The sequence below is a fragment of the Dipodomys merriami genome, unplaced genomic scaffold (assembly GCF_024711535.1).
Source record: "Dipodomys merriami isolate MVZ:Mamm:240054 unplaced genomic scaffold, mDipMer1.0.p SCAF_325, whole genome shotgun sequence".
Lineage (NCBI taxonomy): Eukaryota > Metazoa > Chordata > Mammalia > Rodentia > Heteromyidae > Dipodomys > Dipodomys merriami.
The window spans coordinates 1,204,204-1,222,166 of record NW_027204771.1 but is presented as its reverse complement, the minus strand read 5'-3'; the positions used below and the strand labels follow the sequence as shown (position 1 = coordinate 1,222,166).

The 17,963-nt window shown below is 50.8% G+C and overlaps 1 protein-coding gene across 2 annotated transcripts; it reads right to left on the bottom strand.

Annotated features, from left to right (window-relative positions):
* Positions 1–4,976: 4,976 nt before the first annotated feature.
* Exog (exo/endonuclease G) lies at positions 4,977–13,369 on the bottom strand. 2 transcript variants are annotated; one of them, XM_070042437.1, is made up of 6 exons: positions 13,204–13,369; positions 11,588–11,737; positions 10,063–10,202; positions 9,508–9,584; positions 8,145–8,259; positions 4,977–6,400 (listed from the first exon to the last, which is right to left on the bottom strand). In XM_070042437.1, exons 1-6 carry the CDS (start codon positions 13,367–13,369, stop codon positions 5,939–5,941), a joined length of 1,110 nt encoding a protein of 369 aa, XP_069898538.1. In that variant the 3' UTR covers positions 4,977–5,938. The 2 variants fall into 2 exon arrangements, with proteins under 2 accessions (XP_069898538.1, XP_069898539.1); XM_070042438.1 differs by lacking the exon at positions 13,204–13,369 and adding an exon at positions 12,361–12,814.
* Between the last annotated feature and the right edge of the window lie 4,594 nt (positions 13,370–17,963).

The following is a 17,963-nucleotide window of genomic DNA, read 5'->3' as shown; positions in this document are numbered from 1 at the left end:
AATGGCTTCCATGATGTGGGTTGTGGTTTTTGGGTTTTTTTTTTTTGGTGGGTTTGTGTGTGTGTGTGTGTCTGTCTGTCTGTCTGTTTGTCTGTCTGTGTGTTTGCCTTAAGACTGGGACTCAAAACTTGGTATCTGATGCTTTTGTTGGCTGGCTGGCCTGTTACCACCTGAGCCATGCCTCCAGCCCCGTGTTTTGGTTTTGTGCCAGTCCTGGGGCTTGAACTCAAGGCCTAGGCACCATCCCTGAGCTGCTTTTTGCTCAAAGCTAGCGCTCCACCACTTGAGCCACAGCGCTACTTCTGGTTTTCTGGGTGGTTCCTTGGAAATAAGAGTCTCCCAGACTTTTCCTGCCCAGGGCTGGCTTTGAACTGCAAGCCTCAGATCTCTTCCTCCTGTGTGGCTGCGATGACAGGCGTGAGCCACCAGTGCCTTGGCTTCTCTGCTGGTCTTGAAGCCAGGGCTGGGGGCTGGGGGGCCTTCCCAGGGCTTTGGATCGGCCCTGTCTCAGGCGGGCAGGCGGTGTGAGATGAGGCCCAGGAGGAGGCTCTGAGCGAGCGAGTGATCGAGCAGACGCCTGCCCTGCTGTAATACTACAGCTGTCCCCTGCCAGGCGGGGAGGGGAGGCCTGGGCCAGGCGGGTGACTGTGAGTGACGGATGTGGGCTCTTGGGTTACAGATAAGGCATGCAGGCCAGGATCTGAGGCCTTGGCACAGAGAGAGAGAGAGGGAGCGGGCTCAGGACAGACGTCAGCTTTCGCCCTGAGCCTGCAGCTTTGGCATGCCCTACAGCGTCAGCTCTGCCAGCCACGGGACTCGGTGCCCTGGAGGCTGGAGGGGACGGGGTGGGGGGTGGGGACCCACAGAGGCCTTAAAAAGCAACTTTAACCCAGGGGCCCCTCAACAAAGTCAGCCATGCCCCTTCCCACGAAAGACTGATGCATTTCCACACTACTCCTGGAGGCTGAAATAGGAGGATCGCGGTTCGAAGCCCACCCAGGAAGGGAAGTCTGTGAGACTCTCCCACTTCCCATGAGCCACCAGAAAAAGGGCCAAGAGGTAGAACTGGGGCTCAAGCTGCTGAGCACCGGCCAGCCTGGAGAGAGACATTGTTTACACCCTGCCCTGGATGTGGAGACGTGTGTTCCCACATACACGTGTGTGCACCCATGAACAGGCAAAGGCGTGGCAGCCACCAACAGAGTCTGTATGAGAAAAGTCTCTTCATTATTCTGCTGGGCCAGGCCCCTGCCTGGGGTGAAAGGAGCCTCCATCCCAGTGGCTCGGGTCGCTGGGATTACAGGCGTCTGCGACTACACCCAGCCGTCTGAGGAGCTCCAGGACAGAAGAACCAACCACACTCAGGGGCATGCAGCCCTGGAAGGCGTGCGTGGGGGTCTCTGGTATCGTGTCGCGACTGGTCACACCCCTCAGCCTCCCATGCCAGACAGGAGGCAGCGAGGAAAGCCAGTAAACCGGGGGGGAGTGGAATGAATGGGTATGCACACTGATTCTCCCAGGCCCGGCTGCGCATGCGTGCTCTCCCTCCCCCCTCCTCCCCCGCCATCTGGATTACAGGCCCTGGAAGATGGGGGGAAAAGCCACCCCGTGTGGCCCATGGGCGGGGGAGGTTGGGGGGCTGGAGGGGCACAGTGGCATCAGTAGCTTCTTGGGCCACATAATAATAATAAACGTGACATCGAGTTTGTCTCTCGCTTTTCCTCTATCCCAAGTCCCACCGGCTGCTCTGTGTGTGTGTGTGACTTGAACTCAGAGCCTTCAGCCTTCTTCTCCCTTAGCTTTTTCGCTCCAGATTGGTGCTCTACCACTTGGGCCACAGCTCCCCATCTGGGTTTTGGATGGTTTGTTGGAGATCAGAGTCTCACAGACTTTCTTTCCCGGGCTGGCTTTGAACCGCCATCCTCCAGATCTCAGCCTCCCAAGTGGCTGGGATGGTAGGCGTGAGCTGCCGGTGCTGGTAGGCCATATTTGCACACACACACACCATCATCATCATCACCATCATCATCATCACCACCATCATTATCATCATCATCATCTGAAGTGCTTTTTCCAGGTGGAAATGGCCTCAGTCCCCATGTCCTTAGACTGTGCTATGTTTAAAAAAGAAAGACGTTCTGGTTAATTATCTTTGTCTTCGGGCGTTCACACTCAGGGGTCAGGGAGCTGTCTGCGGTGGCGAGCACGCACAGAGACCGGAGAGACCAAGACACCAGGTTCCCACAGCTGGAATGTCTCAAAAGAATGCCAAGCCCGAAAGAGGAGATGAGGTCAGGACCAAGAGATAAAGGAACAAAGAGAAGGCAGGGCACATCCAGAAAGCCAGCGGAGGGCTGAGGTGACATGGCTCTTTTGCCTTAGTAGCCTAAGCTTTATTTTTGGGATTTGAACTCAGGGCCTGGGCGCTGTCCCTGAGCACTTTGTGTTCAAAGCTGGTGCTCTACCACTTTGAGCCATATGGATGGCACCACTTGTGGTTTTCTGATGGTTCATTGGAGGTGAGAGTCTCCCCGATTTTCCAGCCCTGGCTGGATTAGAACTGCGATCCTCCGGATCTCAGCCTCCTGAGAAGCTGGGATGACAGGATTGAGCCACTGGGCCCGGCTCCTCCACCATACTACTGTCCACTCCACACCCAAGGGAACAAGATAGTAAGAACTAGAAGCAGACAGGCACGGGTGGCTCATGCCTGTCATCCCAGCTACTCAGGAGGCTGAGATCCAGAGGATCGTGGTTTTAAAGTCCATGAGACTCTCATCTCCCATGAACCACCAGAAAACCGGAAGTGGCACCATCTATAGGGCTCAAAGTGGTAGAGCACCAGCCTTGAGCACCAAGAGCTCAGGGACGGCGCCTAGGCCCTGGGTTCAAGCCCCAGAAGCAGCAAAATAAAAAAAAACAAACAAGAAGGCCTGGATGTACAGAGCGTGCACAGTCGCCAGCTTCAGATACAGGCCTGAGTTTGGGGACGGGAGGGGGGGGGTGTCATCCACCCGCTGGCTCGGGTCTGGCAGGAAGATGGGGTGCGGGGGAAGAGAAGCTGACATCTGAACTCAGGACTTAAGTGGGTGCTCACCACGGCTGGATCTTCGCCAAACAGGCTGTCAGAGGTGGCCTTGGCTCACACCCGCTTATCAGTGCGGGTGTGGAGAGGGTGTCTTGGACGAGAGATAGGGCCAGGACACGGCTGTCCGCAGCCCCCCCTCCCCCTCCCCCCCTCCCTCCCCCTCCTCAGAGGCTTGAGTGGAAAAGCCAAGTAAGATCACAAGGCCCCGAGTTCAAGAACGCACCAGTACCAGCACACACAGGAAAGTGAAGTTTCAAGTCCTTCGTCACTGCTTTCAAGCAAATTACTTGTGTGCGTGTGTGTCTGTGGTGTGTAGTGTGTGTGTGTGTGTGTGTGTGTGTGTATGGGTCAGTACTGAGGCTTAAACACAAGGTCTGGCCGCTGTCCCTGAGCTCTTTTGCTCAAGGGTGGTGCTCTACCACTTGAGCCACAGCACCACCTCTGGTTTTCTGTGGTTCATTGGAGATCAGAATCTCACGGACTTTCCTGCTGCCCGGGGCTGGCCTCAAATTGTGATCCTCTAGATCTCAGCCTCCTCCTGAGTCGCTAGGAATCCTTTTAAGCTTTTTCATTCAGACTGGAGCTCTACCAGTTGAGCCATAACTCCATTTCCAGCTTCATTGGAGACAGACAATCTCTTGGATTTCTCTCCCCGGCCTGGCTTGGAACCGGGATCCTCAGATCTCAGCCACCCAAGTAGTCAGGAGCCATGGCAGTTAGCAACGAACTACCTCTGAAGAATTCAAAGAGAAAAATAAAGCAAGTGAGGGAAAGCACTAGGCTAAATGGCAATCACTTTGCTCTTCTTTCAACTGTGCTGTAGGGGTTCCAATCTCAAAATAAAAATTGGAGGGTTAGGTGCTAGTGGCTCACGCCTGTCATCCCAACTGAGATCTAAGGATGGCCGATCAAAGCCAGCCCAGGGTAGGAAAGTCTGTGAGACTCTTATTTCCAAAGAACCACCAGAAACATGGAAGTGGTGCTATGGCTCAAGTGATAGAGCTAGCCTTGAGCAAAAGCAGCTCAGGGACAGCACCCAGGCCCTGAGTTCAAGTCTCACCAGACTTGAACTGTGAGGGTCTGAGGATCACCACGTTCTTAGTAAAGAAAACTAAGTCACCCCGATGCCTGTGATTAGATAGTTCACAGCGCCCCCCAGTGGCCGTTCGGGGCTGAACAGCTCCTGGGCGACAACGGCAAATACAGGGTTTCACAGGGCTGGGAAGGTGGCTCAGTGGTAAAGTGCTTGCCTCACATGCATGAAGCCCCGAGTTCAATTCCTCAGTACCACAGACACAGAAAAAGCCAGAAGTGGTGCTGTGACTCAAGTGGTGGAGCGCTCGCCTTGAGCTGAAGAGCTGAGGTACAGTGCCCAGGCCCCAAGTTCAAGTCTCAGGACTGGCAGAAAAAAAAAGAATCTCAAAGCCAGTCCTGGGGAACCCCCATTTCAACATGCAGTTCATCTCCCTCCTGACGCCCATGTGACTATCTGAGGGTTGGTTTGAGACAAGGAAAAAGGAATACTAGCCCGGCACTGGTAGTGACTCAGGAGGATCTCAGTTCAAAGTCAGCCCTGGGCAGAAAAGTCTGTAAGACTGATCTACAATCAACCACCAGAAAACCAGAAGTGGCGCCATATATATGGCTCAAGGTGGCAGAGCTGCAGCCTTGAGTAAATGAAGCTCAGGGACAGTGCCCAGGCCCTGAGTTCAAGTCTGATGGTGGTGGAGGAGGAGGAGGAGGAGGAGGAGGAGGAGGAGGAGGAGGAGGAGGAGGAGGAGGAAGAGGAGGGTTGGAAGGCCTGGCCTAGTACCCCACAGGACATTCACCTCCCCAGGACTCAGAGATGCGCAGGAGCGTGGGTCAGAAGGCAGAGACTCAAGCTTCCTTTGTTTTTTGTGTTTTGGTAAATTGTTAGCATTTAAATAATAGTACACAAAGGGAATGTGTCCAGATGTGTCGACCGTCTCCTCCCATCCATCCTTCACTGCCCCCTTTTCCCCCACCCCCATCCTCTCCACCACACCCCTGCCCATCTGCTGCATCCTTCCCTTCCTCTTCCTTCAAGCAGCGGGCACCATGGCTTGTACCTGTCAATCCCAGCCACTCAGGAGGCTGAGATCTGAGGATTGTGGCTCAAAGCCAGCCCGGGCAGGAAAGTCCATGAGACTCTTATCTCCAATGAACCACCAGGAAACTAGAAGTGGCGCTGTGGCTCAAGTGGTAGAATGCTCGCCTTGAGCTGAAGAGCTGAGGGACAGCGCCCAGGCCCAGAGTTCAAGACCCAATCTGACAATAATAACAACAACAACAACAACAACAAGCGAATAAAAAAACCTAGGCTGGGTGAGGGTGTCTGGTTCACCCGGGGAGGCTGAGATTTGAGGGTTGTCATTGGAAGCCCAGCCCTGAGCAGGAAAATCCAGGAGACTCTTAAAAATCTCCAAGAAACCACAGCAAAAAAGCTACGTGTGGCGCTGTGGCTCAAGAAGTATAGCATCAGCCTGGAGTAAAAAAACATAGAAAATAGCTAGGCTGGGCGCCAGTGGCTCACGCCTGTAATCCTAGCTACTCAGAAGGCTGAGATCTGAGGATACAGTTCAAAGCCAGCCCGGGCAGGAAAGTCCGTGAGACTCCTATCTCCAATAAACCACCAGAAAACCGGAAGTGGCACTGTGGCTCAAGTGGTAGAGCGCTTGCCTTGAGCTGAAGAGCTGAGGGACAGCGCCCAGGCCCAGAGTTCAAGCCCCATGACTGACCAAAAGAAAATAGCTAAGGGAGAGTGGCCAGGCCCTGAGTTCCAGTTCTGGTACTGGGCACACACATCCAAAACTTACAAAATCAACTCATCTAGGAGGATTTCCCCGCCGGGGTTCCCGGCTGCTCCTTAACAATCAGTTCTTTAAGCTTCTTCATGTAGCGACTCATAAAATATGCATCGGGTTCGATGCCCGCGTCCTTCAGGTTTTCCAGAATCTTCTCCAGCCGGGGCAGTGAGCGGGCGCTGTCCACCTTCCGGGTGCTCAGGTACAGCGTGAAAGCCTGGAAGTCCATGAGTTTGCAGCTGTCCACGGAGCAGAGGTCCTGGATCTCCCGTGTCCGGTCCACCCGAGGGAAGAACACCAGGCCAGACAGCGCCTCGAGGTCCCGCAGGCTCACCTGGAAGTCCGCCAGCGGGGGCTGGAAGCCAATGGCTTCGTTGGGCACCACAAAAGCCCCCAGGGCCAAGGGCTCGGGGGACCCCGGGCTCCTCCGGGCCAGGATCACTTTGTAAAGATGCGAGGGCACGGCCACATTGTCTGAGCCGATCACCTACAACACAAGCAGCACAGGTGAACCACAGATTTCACTGGCGGCTCACACATGTCATCCCAGCTACTCAGAAGGCTGAGATCCGGAGGATCGTGGTTCGAAGCCAGCCTGGGGCAGGAAAAGTCCGTGAGCCTCTTGATCTCCAGTCAACCACCAGGCAACCGGAAGTGGCGCCATAGATGGCTCAGAGTGGTAGAGCGCCAACCTTGAGCAAAAGAGTTCAGGACAAGTGCTCAGGCCCTGAGTTCAAGTCCCATGACTGATAAAAAGAATCCATCCATCCATCAATAGGCTAATTCCAGCCAAAGGTAAAGAAATAACATTTCTACAAGGTGTTTTAAACACGTACATTACAGTAACAGGGGCTGGGAAGGTGGCTCAATGGTAGCGTGCTCGCCTAGCATGCACAAAGCCCTGGATTTGATTCCTTAGGACCACACACACAGAAGAAGCCAGAAGTGGTGCTGTGGCTCAAGTGGTAGCGTGCTCACCTTGAGCACAGAGAGGCTCAGGGATAAAGCCCAGGCCCTGAGTTCAAGTTCCAGTACCAGCAAGAAGAAAAAAAAATCATAATATTCCCTGAGCCTTTTTTTTTTTTTTGCTCAAGACTACAAGCTCCTACTACTACTCTACCACTTTAACCACTTTTGGCTTTTTGCTGGCTCACTGGAGAGAAAGAGTCTCACAGACTTGATTTTACTGCCAGAGGCTGGCTTTGAACCATGATCCTCTAGATCTCAGCCTCCTGAGTGCTCGGATAACAGACGTGAGCCATGGCAGCTGGCCTGCTTTCTTGCTGTGGTCATCTCTGGCAGCCGATGTTCAGGTAGAATTCACTGGGCTGGGCCTCACGCGCCTGAAGGCCGGTTTCCGATGGAGAAGCAGCTCTGAGAAAAAGGGGTGATTCTGATAAGAGCTGTCAGGTGACTCACTTCCGATCAAAATCACTGCTACTTATCTGCCCGCAGGCGGCCGGGTCGCCGGAGTTCTTGGACTGGATCATGCTCTCCCAAATATTCTAACCGACATTTGTGCCTGACTATAAGAAAATCACTCTTGGCCCATTTTCTGTGTTTTATTTTGGGGCTCTTCCCCTCCCCGTACCATGTCTGTCTGTCTGTCTGTCTGTCTGTTTGGTGCCAATGCTGGAGGGATTAAACTCAGGACCTCATGCTCTTCCTTGGCTATTTTTGCTCCAGGCTGGTGCTCTACCATTTCAGCCACACCTCTACTTTCCAGCTTTTGGCTGGGTCTCCCAGATTCTCTGCCCTGGCTGGCTTTGAACCAGGATCCACTCGATCTCAGCCTCCTGAGCAAGCTAGGAGGACAGGTGTGAGCCACCGGCACCTGGCTCCACATCTTTTTTTTTTTTTCATTTACCTGTTATCCGTAAGCTTCTGAATAAGGAAAAGCACAACTCATGCGCATCATTCCAGCTACTCAGGAGGCTGAGATCTGGAGGATGGCGGTTCAAAGCCAGTTCAGGCAGGAAAGTCTGTGAGACTCTGATCTCCAATGGACCGCTAAAAAGCCAGAAGTGGTGCTGTGGCTCAAACGGTAGTGCCAGCCTTAAGGAAAAATAAAAAAAAAAGCTCAGCCCCCAAGGCCAGAGTTCAAGCCCCAGTACCAGTGTATGCACATGCACGCATGCACATAAACACGCGCGCGCGCATGTGCAAAAGCAGAACCCAGAATAAACAAAGTTCATGCAAGTAACAAAGCCCTGAATGTTTCAAGGCCCTACCTGGTAACTCACAGTCTTCTTGCCATCATTTCTAGTCTCAGGTAAGGTCAGAGGTCCAGACACTACCCACACATCCTCGAAGCGCTCTGTCAGTTCCCGGCAATACATTTCTATTCTGAAAAACCAAAGGAATCGGGGCTGGGAAGGTGGCTCAGGGGTAAAGCGCTTGCCTTGTATGCATGAGGCCCTGGGTTCGATTCCTCAGCACCACATAAGCAAAAAGAAAAAAGCCGGAAGTGGCGCTGTGGCTCAAGTGGTAGAGCACTAGCCTTGAGCTGAAGAGCTGAGGGACAGCACCCAGGACCAGAGTTCAAGCCAGCTTCTCAGGGGGCTGAGATCTGAGGATGGCGGTTCAAAGCCAGCCTGGGCAGGAAAGGCCATGAGACTCTTATCTCCAATGAACCACTAGAAAGCCAGAAGTAGTGCCATGGTTCAAAGTGGTACAGTGCCAGCCTTGAGCTGAAGAGCTGAGGAACAGCGCCAAGGCCCTGAGTTCAAGCCCCAGGACAGACAGACAGACAGACACACACACACACACACACACACACACACACACACACACACACACACACACACACACACACACACACACACACACACACACAACAGTCAAGGCTGGGGGCTGTAATCCAGTGGTTGGCAGGCATTTGTCAATGCTTGGATTCAATCCCCAGTGCCACAAAAGAAAAGAGAGAGAGGGGGGACGGGGGGGGGGGGGAGAGAAATGCAGTAATGCACCACCTAGACTTGTTTCTAAGCATTTTCAAGAATTACATGTTATCCAACCAGCTGATGTACACAGGAGTTACGCTAACGTTTTTAGATGGAATGCAATTTGTTTTTTTTTTTTGGTCAGTCCTGGGGCTTGAACTCTGGGCCTGGGCGCTGTCCCTCAGCTCTCCAGCTCAAGGAGAATGCTCTACCACTTGAGCCACAGTGCCACTTCTGGTTTTCTGGTGGTTTACTGGAGATATGAGTTTCATGGACTTCCCTGCCTGGGCTGGCTTTGAACCGCAATCCTCAGATCTCAGCCTCCTGAGTAGCTAGGATTACAGGCGTGAGCCACCAGCGCCTGGCTCAATTTGCATTTATGTATTTTTGGTGCCCATCCTATGCTTGAACTCAGGGCCTGGGTGCTGTCCCTGAGTTTTTCACTCAAGGCTAACGTTCTACCTCTTTGAACCACAGCGCTACTTATGTTTTTTTTGTGGTTAATTGGCGCTGAGATTCTCACATTCTTTCCTGCTCTGGGCTGGCTTCAAACCACGATCCTCTAGATCTCAGCCTCCTGAGTAGCTGGGATGACAGGAATAAGCCCCCGGCACTCAGCTAACGAATGTACTTTATAAACTCCCAGACTTACCTATTCCAATATCCAGAATTATTTTCATAATTCTGAGGCACAATATTAGAAAGGTAAAAGGTTTCAGCCATGGCTTTCTGTGAAAAGAAATAAAAGATAATCACTTCCACTGCAACACCTTTCTCTTCAAGATATTTCACAAAACAGACACAGAAAACCAGCTCTCAAAAGAGGAAGTTTGAGCCGGGCACCCGTGGCTCACGCCTATAATCCTAGCTACTCAGGAGGCTGAGATCTGAGGATTGAGGTTCAAAGCCAACCCAGGCAGGAAAGTCCGTGAGACTCTTATCTCAAATAAACCACTAGAAAACCGGAAGTGGCGCTGTGGCTCAAGTGGTAGAGCGCTCTCCTTGAGCTGAAGAGCGCAGGGAAGCGCCCAGGCCCAGAGTTCAATCCCCACGACCGATCAAAAAAAAAAGGGCTAGTAGAGTGCCAGCCTTGAGCAAAAGATGCTGGGGCAGCATCCAGGCCCCAGAACTAGCAACAAATAAATAAATGAAATAAGAATGATGATAAAGATAATAATAAATTAAAATCTTTTAAAAATGTGCTTACACTTGAAAATTTGTTATTTCCAGCTGGAGCCATATGGCCTCTAGACCAGCCACTTCCAAGGTAGTCTTCATTGTGGGCGCTAAAGGCCGAAGGAATCCTGGGATCCGGCTGGAATTTGCAATGCTTTCTGTCTGCATCCCCTAAGGAAAAACACAGCCAAGGATCACCAATGGACAAATGGCTTGTGGGATCTCCAAGCCGGGTAAGCCGGTGTAGGCGAAGATTACTTTGGGGAAGACATATGTCTCAAGTTCCTAGAATAGTTCAGACGTAGTCAGGTGCCAGTGGTTTATACCTGTCATCCCAGCTACTTAGAGGAGGCTGAGATCTGGAGGACCACGGTTCAAAGCCAGCCTGGGCAGGAAAGTCTGTGAGACTCTTATCTCCAATGAACCACCATGAAGCTGGAAGTGGCGCTGTGGCTCAAGTGGTAGAGCGCTTGCCTTGAGGTGAAGAGCTGAGGGACAGGACAGCACCCAGGTCCTGAGTTCAAGCCCCAATACTAGCACACAAAAGGTAGGTTTTAAGTAAAAGTAATAATAATCCAATAGCTAAGATGTTGATTTTACACAATAAGCTCCCTTTTCTCCCCTCCCCCACCCCCCAATTCTGAGGCTTAAACTCAAGGCCTGGGCGCTGTCCCTGAGCTTTTATTTATGCTCAAGGCTAGTGCTCCACCACTTAAGTCACAGTTTCACGTCTTCTTCATCTTTTTTTTCTGCCAGTTCTAGGGCTTCAACTTGGGGCCTGGGCGCTGTCCCTGAGCTTCATTTTGCTCAAGGCTGGTGCTCTACCACTTGAGCCACACACCACTTCTGGCTTTTTCTGTGTCTGTGGTACTGAGGAATCGAACCAGGGGATTCATGCATGCTAGACAAGCACTCTTACCACTGAGCCACATATCCAGTCCCACAGCTCCACTTCTGATTTCTTGCCTGTAACTGGAATAAGAATCTCAAGATGTCTGCCCTCTGGCTGGCTTTGAACCATAATCCTCACATCTCAGCCTCCTGAGTAGCTAGGATGACAGGCTTGAGCCACTGGCGCCCAGCTTAACCTCATATTTTTATTTTAAGCCTTCATGTGTTGTTTTTCACAATTATATTTAAGCAAGCATATATGTACTGAAATGATAGGTATTTATAGACATAAAAGAAGTTATCCTGGACAGGCAGGGGCTGAATAAGGGAAAGTATCTTTGCTATCTTGTTTATTATTTTTTTCCTTGGGGGGGGTGCTGGTACTAAAGCTTAAACTTGGGGTCTTACACTTTCTCTTTGGCTTTTTCATTCAGGACCACTTGAGCCAGAGCTCCACTTCTGGCTTTTTGTTGGTTAATTAGAAATAAAGAGTTTCATGGACTTCCTGGCCAGGCTTGCTCCCAATCCCACTGAGTAGTTAGGATGACAGGTGCGAGCTACCGGTGCCTGGCTGTAGAACATTCTTTGAACCTGTGATCCTCAGATCTCAGCCTCCCAAGGTAGGATGACAGGTGTGAGCTTCTGGCACCTGGGTACTAAGGTACCTGTAATCTTGCTTTTGGAAATGTGTTCAAGGACCCATCGAGGGACTCGTTTTGTCTGGTCGTAGGACAGGGCATGATTTGTGTAACATCTGGTCTCTGTTCCAGCTAACGGGAATCCAAATTGTTCTAACACAGCTGTTTCTGTAGATCCTAAAAAGGAAACGAAAAAAAAAAAAAAGAAGATAACAAATAATTAGTGAGCCCTACTAAAAATCAAAACTTTTTTTTTTTTTTTTTTTTGTCGGTCATGGGGCTTGAACTCTGGGCCTGGGCGCTGTCCTTCAGCTCTTCAGCTCAAGGCTAGCGCTCTACCACTTGAGCTACAGCACCACTTCTGGTTTTCTGGTGGTTTATTGGAGATAGGAGTCTCACAGTCTTTCCTGCCCGGGCTGGCTTTGAACCGTGATCCTCAGATCTCAAACTCCTGAGTAGCTAGGATTACAGGCGTGAGCCACCAGCGCTCGGCTTAAAAATCAAAACTTTTAAGAGCAGGATGGCAAAGAATTGGCTCAAAAGTCTAACCAGGGCTGGGGATGTGGTTTAGTGGTAGAGCGCTTGGCTAGCATGCATGAAGCCCTGGGTTCGATTCCTCAACACCACAGACACAGAAAATGCCAGAAGAGGGCGCTGTGGCTCAAGTGGTAGAGGGGTAGCCTTGAGCCAAAGAAGCTCAGGGACGGTGCCCAGGCCCTGAGTTCAAGTCCCAGAACTGACACCCAGGGGATAATAATAATAATAGGGCTGGGAAGGTGGCTCAGTGGTAGAGCGCTTGCCTTGCATGCCTGAGGCCCTGGGTTCGATTCCTCAGCACCACATAAGCAGAAAATGCTGGAAGTGGTGCTGTGGCTCAAGTGGTAGAGCGCTGGCCTTGAGCTGAAGAGCTGAGGGACAGCGCCCAGGGCCAGAGTTCAGGCCCCATGACCGACAATAATAATAATGATGATGATGATGATGATGATGGTGATGATGATGATGGTGATGATGATGATGGTGATGATGATGGTGATGATGATGGTGATGATGATGATGATGATGATGATGATGATGATGATGATGGTGATGATGTTGATGATGATGATGATGGTGGTGATGATGATGATGATGATGGTGATGATGATGATGATGATGGTGATATGATGATGATGATGGTGATGATGATAATGATGATGATGATGGTGATGATGATAATGATGATGATGATGATGGTGGTGGTGGTGGTGGTCTAGCCGTCGGCCCGTGGCTCACGCCTGCCATCCCAGCTCCTCAGGAGGCTGAGATCTGAGGATCGCGGTTCAAAGCCAGCCCGGGCAAGAAAGTCCGTGAGACTCTGATCTCCAATAAACCACCAGAAAACCGGACATGGCGCTGTGGCTGAAGCGCCAGGCCCGAGTGGAAAACGCTAAAGGCCCCGGGCCCTGAATCGGGGCCACACGACTGACACGCCCTGACACAGGCACACAGACTCACAGACAGCGCATGCGCCAACGCCTGCCTCCTCCCCCGCCCCCACTGAGGCCCGGCGCGGGCTGGAGGAGCGCACCTGGCGGAAGAACCCGCCCCGGAGCCCGGCCACTTCCGGTCCGGGGGAGGAACCGACGCTTCCCGCCAAGACTTACCGCTCGGCTCCCCCGCTGCCGCCGCTGCCGGGGTCCCCGGATGCCGGGAGAGGTGCCAGGCCGTCAGCCCCGCTCCCGCGGCGGCGCCCGCGGCAGCCCCGACCACGAAGCCGCGCAGGAATCGCCGGGAGCCTCGGAGGCGGGAGGCGAAACTCTTGGCGGCCATTTTGCTGGGGCTTTAACGGCCGCGCATGCGCACGGCGGACCTGACGCTGGCGAGCCAACGTCGCCACTGGGACGCGCATGCGCCGTCCGTAGCCGGCCTGGGACGCGCGTGCGTCGTCGCTTCCCCTGGGACCCAGCCGGCGTGGGACGCGCATGCGCGGTCGGATGGCAGGATGCAGGGGGCCCCCCAGGCAGGGCCAGGCTCTGCCCCGGTGGGGAGCAGGGCGTCTTGGGGAGTTCGGGACTCCTTTATTCTTGCCAGTCCTAGGGCTGGAACTTGGGCACTTTGGCTCAAGGCTGGCGCTCCACCGCTGGAGCCACGGCGCCGCTTCTGGCTTTTCCTGTGTCTGTGGAGCGGACTCGAACCCGGGGCCTCACGTATGCCAAGCGAGCGCTCCCCCTGGGGCCTGCTGCTCCCAGCCTGCCATCTCCTCGCCCCCAGGCCCCAGCAGCCCCGCCATCTGGAGCAGGCTTGAATCTGAGTACCCAGGTTGGAAGCCAGCCCTGGGCGGCACAGGCCGAGTCTCTTGAGTTCCAATGAACCAGCAAAGAAAAACCAGAAGTGGAGCTGTGCCTCAAGGGGTAGAGCACCAGCCATGAGTGATCAAGAAGGTAAGGACGAGTGTCCAGGTCCCGAGCCCAAGCCCCAGTACACACACACACACACAGAGGAAGGAAAGAAGGGTGTGAGGGACAGAGGGAGGGAAGGGAGAAGAAGAGGGTAGAGGGAGAAGAGAAAGGGCAATGGGGGGGGGAAGGGTAGAGGGAGGGAGAAGGGGAAGAAGGAAGGGAGGGAAGAAGGGAAGTCCACCCACATCCATGAGACCAGGACAACCAAGTTCTTTTATTATCGTTTTATTTTCATATACAAAAAGATAAAACTTGAAATAGTACTAGACTTCTCCTTCTATTCTGTTGGGGGTGTGGCAGCATCCTGGGGGAGGGGGGAACTACATTCACATGGGTTTATTTGAGGAGCCCCCCCCCATACAGAGTTCAAGCAGCGACACCCCAACTGAGCACATCTACATTTCAAATCGACACTCGTTCTAAAATTACCACAGGAAAAACAGAAAAACAAAACAACAACAAAAAAGAGCAAAGATTCACTGCAAATTAATGATCTATGATACAAAGCTTCTTTCTTTTTTTGTCCCCAAATGTCTGCTTTGGGCTATTTTTAGACTGTGTGTGTGTGTGTGTGTGTGTGTGTGTGTGTTAGTGTATGCACACTTCTCAAATCCAGACAGGGTTCACAACAGGCTTAATTCTTTGTATGGATATTTTCTTTAAAAGGAAAAAAAAAAAAGAGATAACTTCAGTACAACTTTTGTTAATTCAGTAGTACACGCTATCATCTGCTTCTACAAAATCTTTTTATTTTATAGCTACAGGGGTTGAAAAAAGGGATGGGTCACATTTACACATCACATGTCCCAGTATACAAAAACAGGACTTCACAAATTTGAGCCAAATTAAAAAAAACATATATATAATATATGCTATATATTATATATATATATATATTAGAAGTCTTTAGTAAAACGGAAGACCTGGAAGACCTTCCCTATTTCTAGAATCTTCCATCATATACCATTCACCTTCCCAGAATTTGCTGTGACTCATCCTTTCCAACCGAGGAATGGAGTTACATCCCAAACTCTGAATGAGGATTCATCTACACAAGTTAGGAAAAAAAAAAACCAACAACAGCAGAACAGGACTCCATTGGCCGCTGTTGGGCCCAAGCATATGCATTTTCCCCACGAGACCAAGACACGCCTTGGAGGTTTTCCATCTCATTACAAATCAATATACAAAGGTCGAAGGAGCTGGTTAGAAACTGAGTATCTAAGATGGTAAATCAAAAGTTAACACTTTATTTTGCGCTCTACCACTAGATCCACACCTCCAATTTCTAGCTTTTAAAAAAAAATGATTATTGTTGTTTGTTTTCTGCTGGTTCATTGGAGATCAGAGTCTCTCAGAATATACCTTTCCCAGACTGACTTCCAACCTCAGTCCTCAGCTCTGAAGCCTACTGAGCAGCTAGGGTATGAGCCATACACTGGCACCGGTGGCTCCTGCCCATATGTAGGCCATGTTGTGTGCTTTTTCCCCTCCCTGTATGCCTCTTTATTTGATCCAGAATGCTCTTTCCATAAGAACTGCCCTCGAGCCCCACAGGGTCTTAAATCCGATGGACAATGTTGTATAGGAACTCCAACTCCAGCTCAAGGGTAAACGTGCGAAAAGATTCACAGATGAGAAACAAAAACCCGGGCTTTATGTTCCCAGATCAAGTCTGATTTGCTCAGCAGATCTCTCTTGGGGAGTTGTAAACCAAAATAGCATTCTGGGAGCTTTTCAATCATTTTTGTCACATGGAACTGAAATCTAGAAATGGTTCTAACCTGGGGTTAAGTTTCTCAAGTACCGTATGATTATCTTCTTGGGTTCTTTTTTGTGTTTGGGGGGGAATTTACAGAATTCTAGAAAACTAAAATAAAAAATAAAAGAGGCAAAGCAAGTCATTGGGTGTTTGTCTTGTGGTTCCTTCCCTGGTGGTTGGAGCAGACAGTTTTGACATCCATGACTTGAACATTTGTTCAGGTTTTTGTCTCCGTCATGCTTGGTACCATGGGAAGGATTGTGGGGGGTTTCCCCCCTTAGGGGGAAATTATTTGGCTCCACATTAAACTAGTGGCAGTGTTTGGGATGCATATACTTGTGTCCTTTTACTCTCGGATTAGTTTTATTTTTAGTGCTGGTCCCGGGACTTGAACTCGGGGCCTGGGTGCTGTCCTTGAGCTCTTTTCACTCCAGGCTAGCATTTGACCACTTGGAGACATCTATGGTGCCACTTCCAGTTTTCTGGTGGCTCACTGGAGATGAGATTCTCATGGATTTTTCCTGCCCGGGACTGGCCTTGAATTGCGATCCTCCAGACCTCAGCCTCCTGAGTAGCTGGGATGACGGGCTTAAAGCCACTGGAACCAAATACCCCAGAAACCAAACAACCCAGCACACCTGGAGGACAGCACTGAGGATGGCCGGGCACTCGGCGTGTGCACACGCAGCTCAATGGCCACATCACACACTGGTCTTCCCCTGCCGTCCATGCCCCAAGACCGAAAGAAAACATAAATTTACAAAATTGTATTTGTGGTGAATTCTGCTGGCTTAATTAAGCTTTCTTTGAACTGGGTTTTCATTTTCTTTTTTTCTTGTTTTCTTGTTTTTTTTTTTTAAAAAAAGGCTCTTTAAAAAATATATACATATTTATTTCTTTAAGATACATTAAAAAAAAATGACAAATAGCCATACTCTCCAAAGGCCTGGTCTCCTAGCGACAGATGCTAGCGCTACATCTTCCCACAATGCACCGAGGTGGATGGTTGAGGTTTTTTAATCCTGCCTTTTTTTTTTTCTTTTTTCTTAAAAGAGGAATGTTCTGCATCTGAGCTTCCAATGAACTTGGATAGAAGACCGCCCAGTTTGGCTGCTACGGCCTATTTGTGTGTGTGTGTGTGTGTGTGTGTGTGTGTGTGTGTGTGTGTGTGTGTGTGTGTGTGTGTGTGTGTGTGTGTGTGTGTGTGTGTTTGGAATACTGGATGCTGCAGTGGCCACACAGAGCAGCTACAGCAAGCACCAATCAAGACCGCATGCCACACCAATCGCACCACAGCACCAGGGCCAGCTGTGGCACAAGGCCCCTGGGTATCAACCCTTGAAAGAGCTTTTGCCTGATCGCCAGGACCCAAGTGATGTCTGAGGTATAAGTGGTTCTTTAAAAAAAAAAAATCCTGGATTACAAGAGTGTACCCAGAAATTAAGAACTAGGAAGGAGGAGGAGGAAAAAAGGCCAGGAAATTGGGCTAGAAAGGCAGAAAGAAAGAGAGAGAGAGAAACAGAAGCTTACAGCAGTTGCTTTTGACACAAAATAAAGGCACAACAGAATTACATTCTAAGATGAAGAAGTTCTTTTTTGTTCTTTTCCTGTGCTGGGGTACACAGGAATGCCCCCGCTAGCCCACCAGCCTGCTCCCAGACCTGCAGAAACTACACTTATCCCAAGCATGAAAAAAGCAGGCGTAAAAACTGTACAGTAACAATACAGTAACAATACACATGAAAACTGGTTTGAAATGACACCTGAGGACTTTACTATTATTTTTTTGTAGTTGTTTTGTTTAGTGCTGGTACTGGGGGCTTGAACTCAGGGCCAGGGGTGATTATTATCATTTTTCACTCAACGTTAGAATGGAACCCCTTAACCCACACACCTCCAGCTTTTCTTTTTGGTGGTTAAAGTGGAGATGAGAGTCTCACAGATTTGTCTGCCCAGGCTGGCTTTGAACCACAATCCTTAGCTCTCAGCCTCCTGAGTGCTAGGATTATAGGCGCGAGGCACTGCCAACTAGATCTCTTAGATGGCCCTGTCTATCTTTCCATCCATCCACCTACCCATCCATCCATCCATCCATCCATGAGTCCATCCGCCCATCATTCATCCATCCATGAGTCCATCTACCCATCATCCATCCATCCATCCATCCATGAGTCCATCTGCCCATCATCCATCCATCCATGAG